Source organism: Elaeis guineensis, chromosome 7 (genome assembly GCF_000442705.2).
Source record: "Elaeis guineensis isolate ETL-2024a chromosome 7, EG11, whole genome shotgun sequence".
Taxonomy (NCBI): Eukaryota; Viridiplantae; Streptophyta; class Magnoliopsida; order Arecales; family Arecaceae; genus Elaeis; species Elaeis guineensis.
Window position 1 is genome coordinate 94,380,698 of NC_025999.2, and position 16,201 is coordinate 94,396,898.

At 35.7% G+C, this 16,201-nt stretch overlaps 1 protein-coding gene across 1 annotated transcript; it reads left to right on the plus strand.

Annotated features, from left to right (window-relative positions):
- The first annotated feature begins 141 nt into the window (after nucleotides 1-141).
- Nucleotides 142-11,010, plus strand: LOC105032224 (nuclear cap-binding protein subunit 2). Its single transcript, XM_010906609.4, has 8 exons — nucleotides 142-368; nucleotides 501-724; nucleotides 3,582-3,720; nucleotides 3,822-3,855; nucleotides 5,931-6,041; nucleotides 10,253-10,306; nucleotides 10,501-10,610; nucleotides 10,733-11,010. The coding sequence occupies exons 1-8, from the start codon at nucleotides 351-353 to the stop codon at nucleotides 10,805-10,807; spliced, it is 765 nt and encodes a 254-aa protein (XP_010904911.1). The 5' UTR covers nucleotides 142-350; the 3' UTR covers nucleotides 10,808-11,010.
- The last annotated feature ends 5,191 nt before the right edge of the window (nucleotides 11,011-16,201 follow it).

Here is a 16,201-nt window from a genome sequence, read left to right on the forward strand (position 1 = left end):
ACACGATCTCAATTACCAAAATGCCCAAGGCGTCGTTAAAAACTCTGCGAGGCTGGCACGTCCGATGCACGTGCAAGGATGTCTCTCATATTTTCTTTTGGTTTTTTTTTTTTTTTAACAAACTGCTTCGCCGGCGTCTGCGAACGCAGAGAAGGTAAAAGACACACTCGGAGGGATCGGGGCTGTCGTGTCGGATTCCTTCCCTTCTCTCTCTCTTCCCCGCTTCAAACCTCTAAATCCCTAACACTAGTAAACCTCTCCCCTCTCGAGTCGCTGCTCCCAAAAGCCCTAAACCATTTGCTTGCATAGATTAATGCTTCCGGAGCCCTAAAGAAAAGAAGGGCGAAAAAATGGCTTCTTTATTCAAGGTGAGTCTTTGATTTCTTCTCATCTTTCTTGGATCAAAATGTTGTTTCTTTTCTTACAACTCTTTAATTTGAAGGTGATATATTACCCTAAATCCTTTCCATTTTTGTAATTATTTTCCCCACTTCACATAGGATCCAGGCAAGCTATCGGTGTACCGGGACCGGAGGTTTCTGGGTACCCAGGAGGAGTACGTGCACGCGCTGCAGACGTCGACGACCGTGTATGTGGGCAACCTGTCGTTCTACACGACGGAGGAGCAGGTTTACGAGCTTTTCTCCCGGGCAGGAGAGATCAAGAAGATCATAATGGGCTTGGATAAGAACACCAAGACTCCGTGCGGCTTCTGCTTCGTCTTGTAAGGGTTCTTTATTGTTGGTGTTGGAATTCATATCGTAGTTGCTGCTTGTTGTCTTCGAAAATATCCATCTTTTTTGTGTTCCTGATGAGTTTTCACTTCTTAGACTGAACAAAAAAAAAAAAAAAATTTTTGGTTGGTATTTGAAAATGTTGGGCTATGGTCAGCATCAATGTTTTCTGAGATTAGGGTTTTAACTATGCTATCTGTTTCTGTTGATTGAGGAGTTACTTAAGTACTTGCAAGTATTCAGTTGTGATGTTCAAGCCTTTTTTTTAAAAAAAAAAAAAAAAAATAGCTGTCTAACTTTGACGAGCCAAGCTGAAACTGAATTTTAGATGTGGCTATAAGCTTGTTTGACTGAATGGTCCTTTTACTCGAACTGTGTTATTAATGTTAACTTGTATATATATGCATAATCAAAATTTGAGAAGAAGAACCTGGCAGTCTTTTTAGTATAGCGGACCAGCAGAAGCCATTTGTTTCCAGCCCTTTGAAGGGAATTCTTAGCTGGAGATTGGTCCTGCTGAAATGAACAAGCATGGAGAAATTGCATTCAGTTGGGCAGACTCTTTCTAGGCTGGGTTTTCTCATATTTATACTTGCAATGCATTTGTCGTTTTTCCTTGAATTGCATGCATGTACAAAATCTTTATGAGATGGTAAGCATAGGGTAGGCTTAGTAATTTACTTTGTACTATATAGACCTTTGTATGATTTTGTGTTAGTTTTGTTGTAAATTACATGTTCCGGTGCTTGCAGATTTATATTGACTGCAAATCATTTGATAAACTAGGTGTGCTTTGGGTGAATATCTTTATAAATGCAAATTATTAAAATATTAAACCAAATCCTAGATGTTCCCTGTTGACATGTGAGGTGCTTTGATAAGTTATCTTGTTGCCTGGAGAATAGCTGGAAAATTTATGTCATATCAGATGTAGAAGCATTCTTTATTAGAAGTGTGTGGCATAAAGAGAAAACCAGGTGTACAGTTAAGTAGCTGCATAAGGAAAGAAAAATATTCAACTTTGAAAAATAAAAAAGAAAATACAATTGCCATATAATAAAGTATAAGAGAGAATGGTGGAACAAATACATGTTCAAGTAATAAGTGCTTCAAAGAGTTAGTTGGCCTTCATTCTGTCAGTGTCAGCCCTCAATATTATTGTCTGATCTTGGAAATTGGTGAGAAGGGTCGATAGTATCTAACCCATGATGTTGTTTGCAATGGAAGAATAATATGAATTGGTACCATTCAGAGCTAGACATGGATGATGAGGAGGAAAGTCATATAATTTGTATGAGAGTAGCATCTACGACTCAACAATTGCAATTTTGAGAGGTACTCATATAAAATCAGGAAGTTTAAATGGCAATTGACTAACACTTTGGTATTGACATCCTGCAAATAAAAAAGATTCATTGATATTTATTGAAATGGTCATATTTTTAATCTCTTCACCTTCTTGATAATGGAATAGATTTGACCTCTTTGCAGTTCTTATTTTATTAATGTACAATTGTTTCTTAAAGAAACAAGGTTTATGTTAAATGTCTATAAGTTGTAAAGTCGTGATTGTGATCTTGTTTTTCAGCAATATGATAAGATTATTATTTCACGCTGTAGTGAAGATTTATTTGTTTATTTGGATTTTTTGAGCTACTAATGGATGGTAACACTATCTTTTTTGTGTTGGTGGTACCTGTGGTCAGGATTTAAGAGCATTGTATTTCAGACTGGAACTGATTGGACAGGTTTTTTGTCCCTTAAGATGTGGAATAATTCCTTTCAGTTTTGTTTGATAGGATCCCTAATGATGCATCCCTTCATATCTTTTACAAAAGAGGAAAACTTCGAAGGTAAATTAATTGTTGATGTTTGAGAGGTCGGTTAACATATTATAATTAAGTGTTGGTGAATGTCAAGTTACAAAGACTAGTTGGATCAAAACGCATGGAATTTTTAAGTAAAACCTTTGATGGGTTCGAGGATGTTGATTGAATAAGGACAGGTGATTCCATAAATATATCATGTTAAATATAAAGGAGAGAGAGGTTTTTGCTCTTAGAGAGGAATTGTGCAGAGGATGTCTAAGCTAATGATGTCTTCATTGGAAAGTCCACTTACCATGTCTAATACATTACTGTTGAATGCGATTGAAAATAAAGAGTCTATTTTTCCTAGAATGTTATCAGATGACATCTTTTGAATTGTAAGTTTACACAATGAAGAGTGCTGTTGGTGTGATAAGATGAATATAACAAGAACAAGGATATTGGCATGTGACTTTGTGGTCAGACTGGGAAAGATAGATTCAGATATGCATATGGTAGAGGAAGCATAGGTGTAATCACATTCAGAGTTTAAGTGGAGGAGGACCATTTGATAGACTCAGTGCAGTTTTATCAAACCTAGGCTGAATGGTTAAAAAAAAGGGGATGAATGGAGTGAAGGGCATAGTGGAAGGAATGACTAAATCTTACTAGAAACCAGAGTTGGTTCAGGAATGAGGAAACTGAGCTTTAAATAATTAAAAAACAAAAAAAAAAAGGTGTCTAAGAAGCATCTCTTAGATTTTTTTGATTATTATGATACAGTAATAGCTTACTTTGTTTGTTATTGCAGTTTGGGCAATTGCATGATAGAATTATTAAGAAAATGATAAGACAACGCATGACGCATTTGTTGTTAATCAATGATCTGTTTTCAAAAGACAAAGGTTGTTTGAAGATGATATGAAAAATGTGGGTGCCAAGTTGTACTGTCACACCATTTACATTTTTCAACATGCATATTTGCATTTTATGTGGCAGGGTAACCAAAGTAAATAACAACATAATGCTTTGCTATCAGGTACTATTCTAGGGAGGATGCTGAGGATGCAGTGAAATATATCAGTGGGACAATTCTCGATGATCGCCCAATTCGTGTAGATTTTGATTGGGGATTTGAAGAAGGCAGACAATGGGGTCGTGGCCGAAGTGGCGGACAAGTTATTCCGTGTTTCTTTGCCACCATGCTCTTTAAAAATCATCTATATTTATCTAAGGAAATTTTGCATGCTCTGATATAATTTTTGGTTTCTTGCAACAGGTGAGAGATGAGTATCGCACAGATTATGATCCTGATATCCTTTGAGATGACTTAGATTTTTGCAAGAGGAGAATACATTTTTGTGATGCTTTTTTTTCCTCTCTGTTAATACATTTTAGGACTGGGAGAGAAGCCCATAGTTCTAAACAGCAGGTAGCAATATGCAGTCGAGGCCCAGGATTCTGTAGCATAGAAGTTATTGGGGCACTAGTTATCTTTCAGTTCCTATTGAACCCTCTCATGCTATATAATACAGAGAATTGATTATAGACATCAGATAGCTATGAAGTGAAGAGAAGGGTGATATATTTAGTAAAAGATTTTTTTTTCCCCAATAGGATTATTTTTCAAGCAATACACTAAATGAATCTCCAGGAAATCATTTTTAGGAAGCTTTGAAGGTTAAAGATTCTTGTTTATTCATTTCATACATGTATTTTCTCTCAAAACTTTACCTCATTCAGAGCCATTTTGCTGCTGTTAGGTTTACAGTATTCATGTTCATTTAGGGCAATATGATGCTGATGTGCACTAATCAATAAAGGAGATAATATTGAAGATGATATTGATAAATGAAGTATAGAAATTGTAATAAAAAGAAATCAGTAAGCAGCCTTGCACATGCATCTGCAGACTTGTGAGCCTGTTAATTATATAAAGGTACAGATTGCTGACAGAAAACACTGCTCCTAACAAATCCAAATTGCATAGAAATGCCACTTCTGGCTAGGTCACTTGCGAAGGCTTTATTAGGTGCTTTGCATGTTTTTAGTTAATCTCCAAATTGTACATGCTACCAAAACTTTTTCAATATAATGCTTTTTGATTTAGTGTACAAGGGCATCCTAGTGCATGATGCTCTTGCTATTGTCGGACTTGGGAAGGGTTAGATGTATGCAGCCTTACCCTTCATGTGTAAAGGCTGTTCTGTGTTTCGAACCTATGATACCTAGGTCGCAATGGAGCAACCATACTGTTGTGCCAAGGCCCACCCTCTTCTTGATTCATTGCAGATTACCAAAATTATCCATCACTTCTTACTCCATTCTGGTCATTTGCATACCTTGAGCACTATGAGCGCTGGGAGTAATGCCCTGATTCCAGCCTTTTCTCTACTCCTGCATTCTAGTGATTTCAAAGATTACCTTACCATATTTTTGTGACAGTAATTTGCCTGTTCCATCACAAGACAAACTCATAAATAATTTCACATTTCTTTTAAGGTCCTTTAAAAGCATACCATATAAGGCAAAACTTAGCTAACACTTTGTAGAAAACTGCCAAGCTTGAAGCCCTCTTATTCTGAGAAGTTCACTTGTTTCTTTCTTTACAAACTGTTCAAAATAGAACAGGAATAGTAAGAAGCCAAAGAGGAAATCCTTGACAGGAAGTTAAGGACATGGTACAATGAAGTATTTTCTAGTTGCTGAAGTCTCAGGTCAAGAAACCAAAGTTGTTTTCATAGTTAAGGAGGTTATTGATGGGTGCATTCCTAAATATAGCATTTTCGAAATATTGAGCAGTCTAAAAGAGCTTGCCAACAATTTTAAAGACAAGGGGCAATGGGTGAGGACTAGTATATGGTCTTGATGAACTTGTAAGATAAAAATATGATATTACAAACAGTTAAATAGAATGCATTTTGAGATCTTAGCTAACAAGAACCCAGAACTTCATACTGACCTCAACAACATCCAAACCTTGTGTGTGAACCTTAATCATGAACCACCAGCTTAACTTGTATATGCAGTTTTCATCTGTTTGAAACGTCCAAGATAAGTTGGATATTGTTTAGTATATAATTTTGAGTCGGTTTTGCATCTACATTATCTATAAGATGCTAATATTGGGTTTTAAGTATATCACTTTTCTTTTCTTGGTCAAACTTTATTTTTAGGAGTTAAATGGAATTATAGGACTGTTTGTTATTGGATGCTTTTAAAGTTGCTGATAGCTTTCTATTGTTTAGTTCATATGCATCATACCTTTTCAATTTGAAATATCTTTTGAGAACTAAGTGAACTCAATTATGTCAAGGTAGCAAAGGGATTGCTGTTGTTTGTACATTGCTGCCTAATCTATCACTTTGATTTCCTTAACAAATGATACGTCGTGGTGGATATGGAAAGATGGTCCAGAGAGAGCTGGAAGCACAGAGACAGTTAGTAGATTATGGTGCAGGGTCTCTGGGTGCTTTCCAACCACATATATCATCACACTGTAAGTTTTAATAGCACTGGTAACTTTTCCTGCATTGGTATATTTAGATACTTTAATATGCTTCAGGTTATCATAAGAACAGTCATTTATTTTGGATTTCCATCGTCATTGTTGTTCATATCCTGTATGATGGTGCATTTAATAGAATGTCGCATTTTGTGATTGCTGGGTATCTTTTATGTTTCCAACTATATAGTTTCTGTAGGATTTGAAGAAAATTTATCTGGGTTTTCCATATTATTGCCAATAGTAGGGGGACAGTTTTATGTTTCCAACTATATAGTTGCTGTAGGATTTGAAGAAAATTTATCTGGGTTTTCCATATTATTGCCAATAGTAGGGGGACAGTTCATTAAGTTCATCATGTCAAAGCATACACAAGTAATTTACTTGAGTGTGGATTATTTAGCTATTATGAAAGATTTGCGAGCATGTAGTTTCCAGGAAAATTAAATTGTTGAGGATTAATTAAATAAACTTGCATTCTAAGATTTTTCAATAGAACAACATATTTTGATGATGTTGAAAAAATCTCTTTCCAAGAATGTTTGCGAGACATTCATACATCACATGGAATGAAGGACATCTAGTGCCACTTAAAATTTGACTGGAAAGAGTAATGATTGAACAGATACAATGAAAGGAACGATTAAATTTCCATGCCCGATATGCATAAGGAGATTATTGATAGTTAAATGCTTATATACATGGAAATGGAGTATTAGAAATAGAATATGTACAATGGTTCTTTATTATGTGCAACTGATGAAGGAACACCAGTGTACTGGTGGTAACCAAGCTAGAATCCGGGGAGGAGATACATAATGATGTTAGACTGGGAAGAAAATTAATGAGCCAATATTAGAAGATGGATGGTTTAATGCAAGGATTTCATAGTTTGGCAAAGATATTGGAGGATGCAATGGTTTAGATGGAAGGGGAGTTTTAGGTTTTTGACTAGGTGTATGATGAGAGGTGTAATAGTTAAGTTTCCAATGATTCCATATTCCAGCGTTAGTGCTGTAATAAATGATTAATTTAGGAGGGTGAGCACTGATTGACATTCAGTAGTAGTTCCATGTGTTACAGATATAATATCTTTCCTGGAAAAAGGAAGAAACAAATGCCTGCCCAGATTGTGAATCTTTAGTAAGTTTTGATGAGACTATATTACTTATTAGATATGGTTGTATATTAGAAAGAAATGAAAAAAAAGATGCTATACAACATTCAAAAGTAAGGTAATGGATTTTAAAAGGTGAGAATATAGCACCTTTATGAATTAAATAGTTGTAGAAGCCATATCTTGAAGACCTATTAAGTGATGTAAGTTCTGATCATCGTTGGTTTCATAGGAGTTCTTTGAGATGGCTTTGGAGGGTGTGCAGATAAGAGACATGCTTATAATAGAACATACGACTGAAAAATTGGTGACTAGGAAAAAAGTACAATGGCCAAGAATAAATGACATTGACAACTTGGAAAACAATAGAAATACAAAGGGGAACTAAAATTAGTTAAGCTAATTGTTGTTTCTAATAATCTATAAGGTTGGTTGGGCTAGACTTGAAAAATATTTAAGAAATCTAAAAATAGTTAAGATGACTGGGAAAAATATTGATAAAAAATAGTAATGTAAATAAAATCTTTTTTTCACTTCATTACTGCTAATATATAAGGCATGGTCCAACTAGACATCTGACAACGCATTCTCGCCCTGAACCTGTCTCAGATCTAGTTGGATCGGGTAAAAGAGAGGGTCCAGATTAGTCGGATTGGGTCGGGTATACCCGCTTCGGCAAAAATTCCCAAACCCACTGCCATTGGCTGAAACCTCTCCGATCTCCTAGGATTCTCTCCTTCCTCACAGATTGCTGAAAAAAAGAATGAAATGTAAAAGAAAAGTGAAAGAAAAAACTAAAAAATAAAACAATCTATGTGGGAAGAAGCCTTACCTACGGCCGAATAGGAAGGGTTTTGTCGCCTATTGGAGCCCTCTCCTCTGCCATTGCCTAGCTGTAGGAGTCGTGAAGGTCGCCGCTTCCATCTGCGTCCCACGCCCGCTGCCCGCCTCCGCTCCACCCGCGACTCTGCCATCGCCCGTCTCCATCTTTCCTCTATTTTTTCTATCCTCAAGAATCTTAACCAAGCGGAAGCTTTGGAGCGGCCAAATAGGGAAAGCTTAATTGGGTTGGAGGTCGGAGTGGCCGAATAGGGAAGCAGGAAGGGCTAGGGTTTTGGGTCTTAGTGGCTGAATAAAGAAGCTTACGAGTTACGATGGCTAGGGTTTTGGGTCAGTGGGTCTTAGCAGCCGAATAGGCAAAAAATACGATGAGTCAATGTGTCTTAGTGGCTGAATAGGGAAGAAATATGATGGCTAGGGTTTTGGGTCAGTGGGTCTTAGCGGCCGAATAGGGAAGAAGAAATACGATGGCTAGTATTTTGTGTTGGGCTTTATATATAACAGATGAACTAGGTCGGGTTCAGGGTGGGGCGTACTATTACCCGTACCCGATCCAAATCCATTTTAGATTTTTTTTTTTTGGCTGAAATCCATAGACCAACCCCCTCCCCCCCAGAATTTTAATCGGGTCGGGAAAAATTGCCACCCCTAGTGGACATTCAATTGTCTTCTACATTTCAAAGGCATTTCTGTGTATGCATATTTTCATTTAACTCACCTTGGCTTAGCTCTTTCTTGTCCCTCTTTGTCTAAGAGAGAAACAAGGATAGAAATAAGAATTGGGAGTGTGTATATCATCTAAGTTAAATAAATAAAAACCCTAATCTTGACATCACAACCATCAATCTTGCTCCTTACATATATCCAATGTGCTTACTGCTAATATATATTGTAAAATGAGGACATTATAGCAGGAATCTTTTTTGAGCAACTAAAATTCTGATATATGCACCTCACCATTCATTTTGGTAATTAATGCAGAAAAGGGACTTGAAGGTGTTCAATTTTCGGGGATGGATGGAAATATTAATAAAGTTGTGGGAAAATGGTGACAACTACTTATTTCTTTTGGATAAACAACTAATAGCATTATATACTCGAATAATTTATTTAGTATTGGATTGAATATATAAGTTTAGATGAAGCATTTGAGGAAAAGGGGCGTTAAAATTTAGTTGAGTGAAAGATCTTCCCAATGTCGTTGTAGAATCTCTGGAAATGCAAATTTCATAGATGCCACATAATATGGATAGCCAAGTGACGTCAAGAAATTCTTTTTTTTTCTGGGTCTCAAATGGAAAAGTAAGACTATTAAAGACATGAAAAGAATAATTTAACTGCATAATTGCTTGAAATACAAATTTAATTGATGTCCCAAAGATTGATTGTAAAGTTATACTCAGTTATTTTTTCCCTTTTAATTGAGTTTGACAAAGTGATATGCATTGAGAGCTTCATTTGGGCTTTTAGCTCAGAGGCACGATGGAGACATACATTGTAAGAAGGCTGCAGAGGTACTATTCTGCACTTGGATCTCCAAGATTTTCATGAGAAAAGGTGTTTTGTTGCAATTGGACAGGAACACCCACCACAATTGCAACAATGGCTATTTGTGGTTGTGTGTCATGCTCAAGTCTATTATCTCTATCTTTTGTCAACGATTCTCCAACCCTTTATCATTGGTATGGTCATAGTCAAGTTGTCATGACTGTCTAAACACTCAACAAAACTACAACAATGGCTATTTGTGGGAATGCATCATGCACTATTATCTCTATTGTTATCTATGACTCAGAGAACTTTATTGCAATACGTTCATAACAAGCGATGCCTGTCTTAACATCAAGTCATTCTTGATTACAGTATGATCTATCATTCTCCTGTCTGTCTTGCAAAACTGAACATACATCTAATTCTTGAAATTTGCTTGGATTCTCCACCAATTCCAAAATAAAGCATGATACTCCATATTTGAGGACATTCATCCATTTTCAGAATAAATCAGCAAATTTCTCATAGTGCTTGGGAATCTTTGTCTGCATAGCACCTTTTTCTGCTAAAATTGTTTTTTAACCATGAGCAGTTTAGTGATCTAGCTGATTCCAAAGAAAATGGAATGGCAACTTGTTAGCTCGTTTATGATAAATTGGCAACTAACTTTAGATCTTAGTAGTCTGAGGACGGTGGTTGCTGTGCTTGTTATGTTATCTATAGCTAGCACTGAGCTTGTAAGTCTATTAAATTGCAGATGGTAGGCATGGTGGAGACCGTGGACATGGAGGCTTGCACAGACATGGTAGAGGTTAGTGCTCACAGAATAATCCATTCAGGATGTTAATTTTCACTTCAGCGGACTAATCATAAATATGAGTGTTCAACTTTTGCCTTTGTCGATGCTTAATTGTGGATTGGGGTTGCCAGCTCTTTGAGCTGTTTTCTCCTGATATGTCTTTGAAGCAAAGAGCTTATTCTTTGTGCACATTCGGTAACTAACAGATTATCCTCGGAAGCGGTATCGGGATGATGATGAACGATCTGCACCTGAGATGTCAAGGAGAACATCTGATTATGAATCAAGGAGAACCTCAGATCATGATTCCAGACCGGTACATGCTGCCATCTGCCAAGCTCTGCTTTTTTCATCTTTTGTTTTTATGTCATTTAATGTAATCGCCTTCTCGCACCAGCGACATGCACAAAAAGAAATCTTATATTTTGTTCTCTGTAGGAGAAGAACCCCCGTTTCCGAGATAGTGGTGACTCAGATGATGATGAAGATGATGATAGGAAACGGCGTCGTTAATCTTTATAAACTTATCTCTTCCTTCATTTTTCATTTTTACGTATCTGTGATTTCATAAAGATACAATCACAACTGAAATTCTTGTTTTATTTTTATTAGAACCTTAAAATTTTGTAAATTTTTTTGGAGGTTAACCTGATGTGTACTCTGGCAGTTGCTACTATGCTAAGTTGAACTGATATGTACACTGGCAGTTACTTGTATATGCTAAGTTGCCCTCATAAATATGTTTAATCAAATAATTGGAACCTACCCTTGAGTAAAGGCAAATTATAGTTGAGATACAGATATGGTGGATTGAAAGGGGATATGTATATTGTGGTGAGGATGCTTCTGCAAGATAAAGAAATATGGCTATTTAAAGTATGCTTCAGCCTTCGTTTTACTCAAAATTCTGTAAGTTTGAGATGGCAAGACCACCAGTCCAGAATTAACAGCTTCAGTGAGATGGAAGTTCCAAACTTTCGCGTGAATGCTTAACCACCAGTGGTGGACATCTGCTCGACCTGTCTTAAACAATGTTGTTACTCAGACTGCACTTCTGAAATCAAATTTTTAATCTTAGGTGAGGAGTCCACCATGGCAGGTTTCCAACCACAAATTCCAAATATGCACCTTTTGTCCATAAATCGAGAGCGATAAACCTTACGCCAGCTGAATTTTAGTACGTCAAAATTGAACTGCTTCGTGCAAAGGTTAAGATGCTTATTTTTAACACATTCATCTATCAATCACAGCTAAGCATGCCAATCTTTTTCACTTCTCACATTCATGTTGGTAACAACATAAGTACAAATCAACGGATAACTGCCAGCGCTGCAGAAGCTACGCTCCACCTGTAAAATAATAATTCAGTGAAACTATCAGTTTCTCCTTGAAGTCAAAATATTATTTTTTTTTTATAAAGTGGAACATTAACTCTCATATGAATATATCCTAAAAGGTCAGAGAAAAAAAATACTTCGAAAGGAGTAAAACAGAAAAAAAATTTTAAAAATCTCCATCAGAGTAACAAAGCTCGCCATCCACATGAGAGGGTAAAAAAATCTCCATCAGAGTGACCAGTAACAAAGCTCGCCATCCACATGAGAGGGTAAAAAAAAATTAACTTCGTTAGTGATTCTTCTATACAGGCATTTGGTAACTAAGTTATTTTCAAGAAATTCATCTTTCATTTTATTGTGAAGCCTTATTTTAATTATCTTCATAGCCTTCAATATATTGTGCATCTAAATTAGGAATATCAATATCATATTTTTTAAAAAATAATATAATACTATCAAAAAAAATATTCTAACCATCTTCTCTAAGTTTTTGAATGAGGGCTTTTGTGTTTGAAACTAAATGCATAACATTCAAAATATCTTAAAATTTTTGTGGTAAAGCATGACAAAGAATATTAGTAATACCCATAATTTCTTTCTTCGTATGTAGAATAAAAATAAATTCAAAAGATGTAATCATTTTAAGAGCTGCATTAGTATCCCTCCGTTGGGCATAAATAGATCCATCTTGCTCTAAAATTTCAAGCTCAGAATAAGTTGCACCGAACATGTTTATAAGACTATAAATAGAATAAAAATGAGGTCCCCAACGAGTATCACAAGCTCATTTTACGTACTCAGGCCATTGGCACCATTTACTCTCAAATTCATTTGCTTGAATTTTACTCTTCTCATTGATTTTTCTATGCTTATTTTTAAATTTATATTTTCTTAGTGTTGTTTTCTCATATACAAGTCACATTATAAATGCTAGCTTGAAAAAGACAACCAATAGGGAAGCAAGAATGCAGCACGGTAATGAATAGGTAATTTTGTTTCCTGATCTGTTATGTTCTTGTTGTTTTTAAACCTTTAATCAACTCCTCTACAATTGTTGTGGAGGTTAGTCTTTCAGTCAACTCCAAATAGTTAACAATATTTAACTACATAATGGAAAAGACATATGTCCTCTGTAGTGCTAACTGCAAAATGCGGTTACTGAAGTCTGCCCTTTGTGGCATAACTGTATTAGCTTGTTTACCTTAAAAATTATCGGAATCGTCTGCCACATGGGCTGGTGCCTTTCATGTCTGTTGCTAACAATTCCTTTGCTCTTTATACTTGTTTGTTTAGAAGATGGTGTGCAATTTATTATGATATTACCTTATGCCACCACTGATGTTCTTGTTTCCTTCCCCCATTTTCCTGCTAAAATAAGCAATCCATAAAAATCAACTAAAAACCATTTAAAAATCATCATACATTATGTGAGAGTCTGATACAGTAAAAATATACATTGATGTCAAAAAAAAAATTATGACATGTTACAATATATATATATATATCCCATCTTGTACTTTTTGTTTATTGTGCAATACCTCAAGATAGAAACAAGGTCCATTGTATGATAATACAAATTCAAAAAATAACTGACCAAAATGCTACAAAGAAATATTTTTTTCCTTATAGTTCATGGAAACCAACACCTACATGTTTTAAAATTTGCATAGAGATAACAAATCCATACTTAATCTTCTGAATATGCTAACAGAAGGCTTGATTTGCATCCAAGAGCTAGCAATTTGAATATAATATGATACGATATGATATGAGTTGGACTATGCACTTTATATTTAAATCCTTGAAAAAGGAGTTGACGATTCAAAATCAATAATAAACTATCCAAATTCAAGATCCAAACTACTGAACTTGATCTACACTTCAAAAAAAAAAAAAAAAAAAAGCTTAGAAACCAACATTCTTTTATTTTGGTGGCAACTAATCTAATCATCAAGTGAGTACCTTGGGGACCAGCTCTATTATCCCTTATATAATTGATATGTACATCTCCAAATATAACCTTTAAACTCTATACTTATTGTTTGTCTTCACAGCAAAAGCATAACTCCTTTGCGAAGACAGAAACTTGACATTGCTGCATGTGCTTCAAAGAATTTCTTATCATGACCTAGAACTTGCATATATTCATGATCATCAGATGTAAAAAGAAAGCAGGCTGCTTCCTTTTCTATTAAGATTATAAACAATTTTGTCATATTCATTTTCTTTTATAATTTCAAAAATTTCTGCTTTTATACTTCCAGTTTCTATTGCTGTGTGCAGTACTATGTTTTAGAGATTACACTTGCATATTACGAAGGGTGATGAACACATATGACCATTGTTCAGTAAACAGTTGTTTCTTTAAAATTTTCTATAAAAGAAAAATTTAGATACGGTTAGTTGGTTCATAGACTTTCATAGATGATAGAGCATGCTATTTGGATTTCTATGAATTTTGTTCTTTCACCTTCATCTGTGCATTTGTGAAAAAAGGATTATGCTGATTCTTTTGCATTTAATCAGCTGGCAATGATGATGTGTAACAACATCTAGGTTGCATATAGCATAATCTGTATCTGATGTTCCAGGGGCACCAGCTCAGATTGCACAGTCATAGTTTGGTTGAGTGAGGTTTTTGTAGACATCGCAAATAACTATGTTCTGCTTATCACAGATCAATTGGAACCATTGTTTTAAATCCATTGTTGAGCAGAGAATCAAAATAATTTAGTTCAGATTGTTGTTGTTTCGGTCCGAAGACAGTTGTCTACTAGTAGTTCTGCTTAGAGTAAATCTTGTTTGATAGGAAACAGATGTTACAAACAATAATTTTACATTGTTTGTCTCAGTGCAACCAAAAGGTAAGTGAAATTGCAATTTGTAACTCTCTCTCTCTCTCTCTCTGTGCGTGTGTGTCTGTGTGTCGCATGCACTTCTCGCACATGTGTGCATGTGCGCAGCAGTATTTGCCTGTACTCAAGATGAACCTGCTAGCATATGAGCTTGAGTTTTGTGCTTGAGAACCTTGGATTGGACAGTAGTTCTGATCTGCATACCAGTTTTCTCAAAGGAGTTTCTGATCTCTTATAGCCGTTGTACAGAATAGGAGGGAATTTTCAACTTTGCAGTTGTGTGGAATCAGCTTTTTATTTTACATATATCATGGTTGAATTCTCCTCTCTTCTATCACAGTTTTATATGTGATGCATAAGACAAATCGAACAGCTTGACTTGCTGTCACCTCTGAGACTGATTATTCCATTGTTTGTGGAACTATTTCACATCGAAATGAAATTTGTAGCCAAACATCTTTCAGATCAACGGATCTTTTTTCCATGCGGCTGAGCAGCAACTTTTTATACTCTCCAGACAGTCAACTAATTCCTATTGTGCTAAAGATTCATTTAAATCAAACAGTAAGATATGTGTTTCATCACTTGACAGAGCATTGATACTTTGTGATATCCAAATTCAATATATTCAATATGAACATCACAATCATATACATTATCTGCAAAATTAGTGGTTTTTCTCCCATAGACTAAACTATCTTTATTTCTAGGTTCTGATGTGCCTTTAATGCTCGATTACTGGTTTGAATCACTATTTATTACATTTTGGTAGGTATATAGGCATACTGTACAGAGCCGCACAGTCTGCAGCATAGACCTGAATGGACAAAGTTATAATATGCTGACTGTTCTGTTTAAAAAGGATATACTGATTTTTTTAACATTTAAGCAGTTGGCAATGATGATGTATGATGAACATCCAGTGGGTTCAAGCGAAAATTTGTTTAACAAGTTCCTGCATTTTCAAGATGGTTAGAGGGCGGTGACAGAGAAAACTGACTAACCCAATGTTGGGCCATGTGAACTTCTTAGCTTGATGGGACAGTGATTATTCTATGACTTGAAAACTTGTGTTCCTTTTATCATTTGGACTTGTGATCTAGTGTAATAAGTGGTGATGGGGATATATTTCTTCCTTGAATCAATATGTGATGCTCTTGTAATTTTGTAAACCTTCCCCAATCACGACTTCCTCTATGATGATGAAATGCCTATGATGATTGTTTGCTAGGTTAATGTGAGTGGAATGGAAAGCATTGAAAAATGCCTTTCCTTTTTATATTATTAAATGAACCAGGACGTGGTCATAGAACAATAAGAACTAATTGTCAGATATTGCTAAATATTGGATGCTCAGTGAAGAGGCCGTCTCCTCTTTTCTTTTTTTTTCTTTTTTTCTTTTCTTTTTTTTTTTTTTGGTTGAGAAGAGGCTGTCTTTGATGCCTCTAAACCTGAGGAGTTCCATGAGACGTGTTACGAGGGAGGACTGGAGGTGGAAGTTGTGAACAATCCTACCTGCACCACCAGACTATCAGGGATCAATATGGTTCATGAGAAACAATACGATTAGCAATTTATGAAGGGACCTGTAATTGGAAACTTGGACTCTGTGGGTCCGTTGAGAATGTACCAAAATTAGATCGTCTAACAAGTGGCAAAAAGCTTCTCAAACCGATCATCACAAGCATTTTATTGCCAGAATTCGTGAGTGATTC

Coding starts and splice junctions, on each gene's coding strand:
- LOC105032224 (XM_010906609.4), top strand. Junction 3,856..5,930: donor TCGCACAGATTATGATCCTG/ATATCCTTTGAG, acceptor AACAAATGATAC/GTCGTGGTGGATATGGAAAG. Junction 6,042..10,252: donor ACCACATATATCATCACACT/GTAAGTTTTAAT, acceptor ATTAAATTGCAG/ATGGTAGGCATGGTGGAGAC.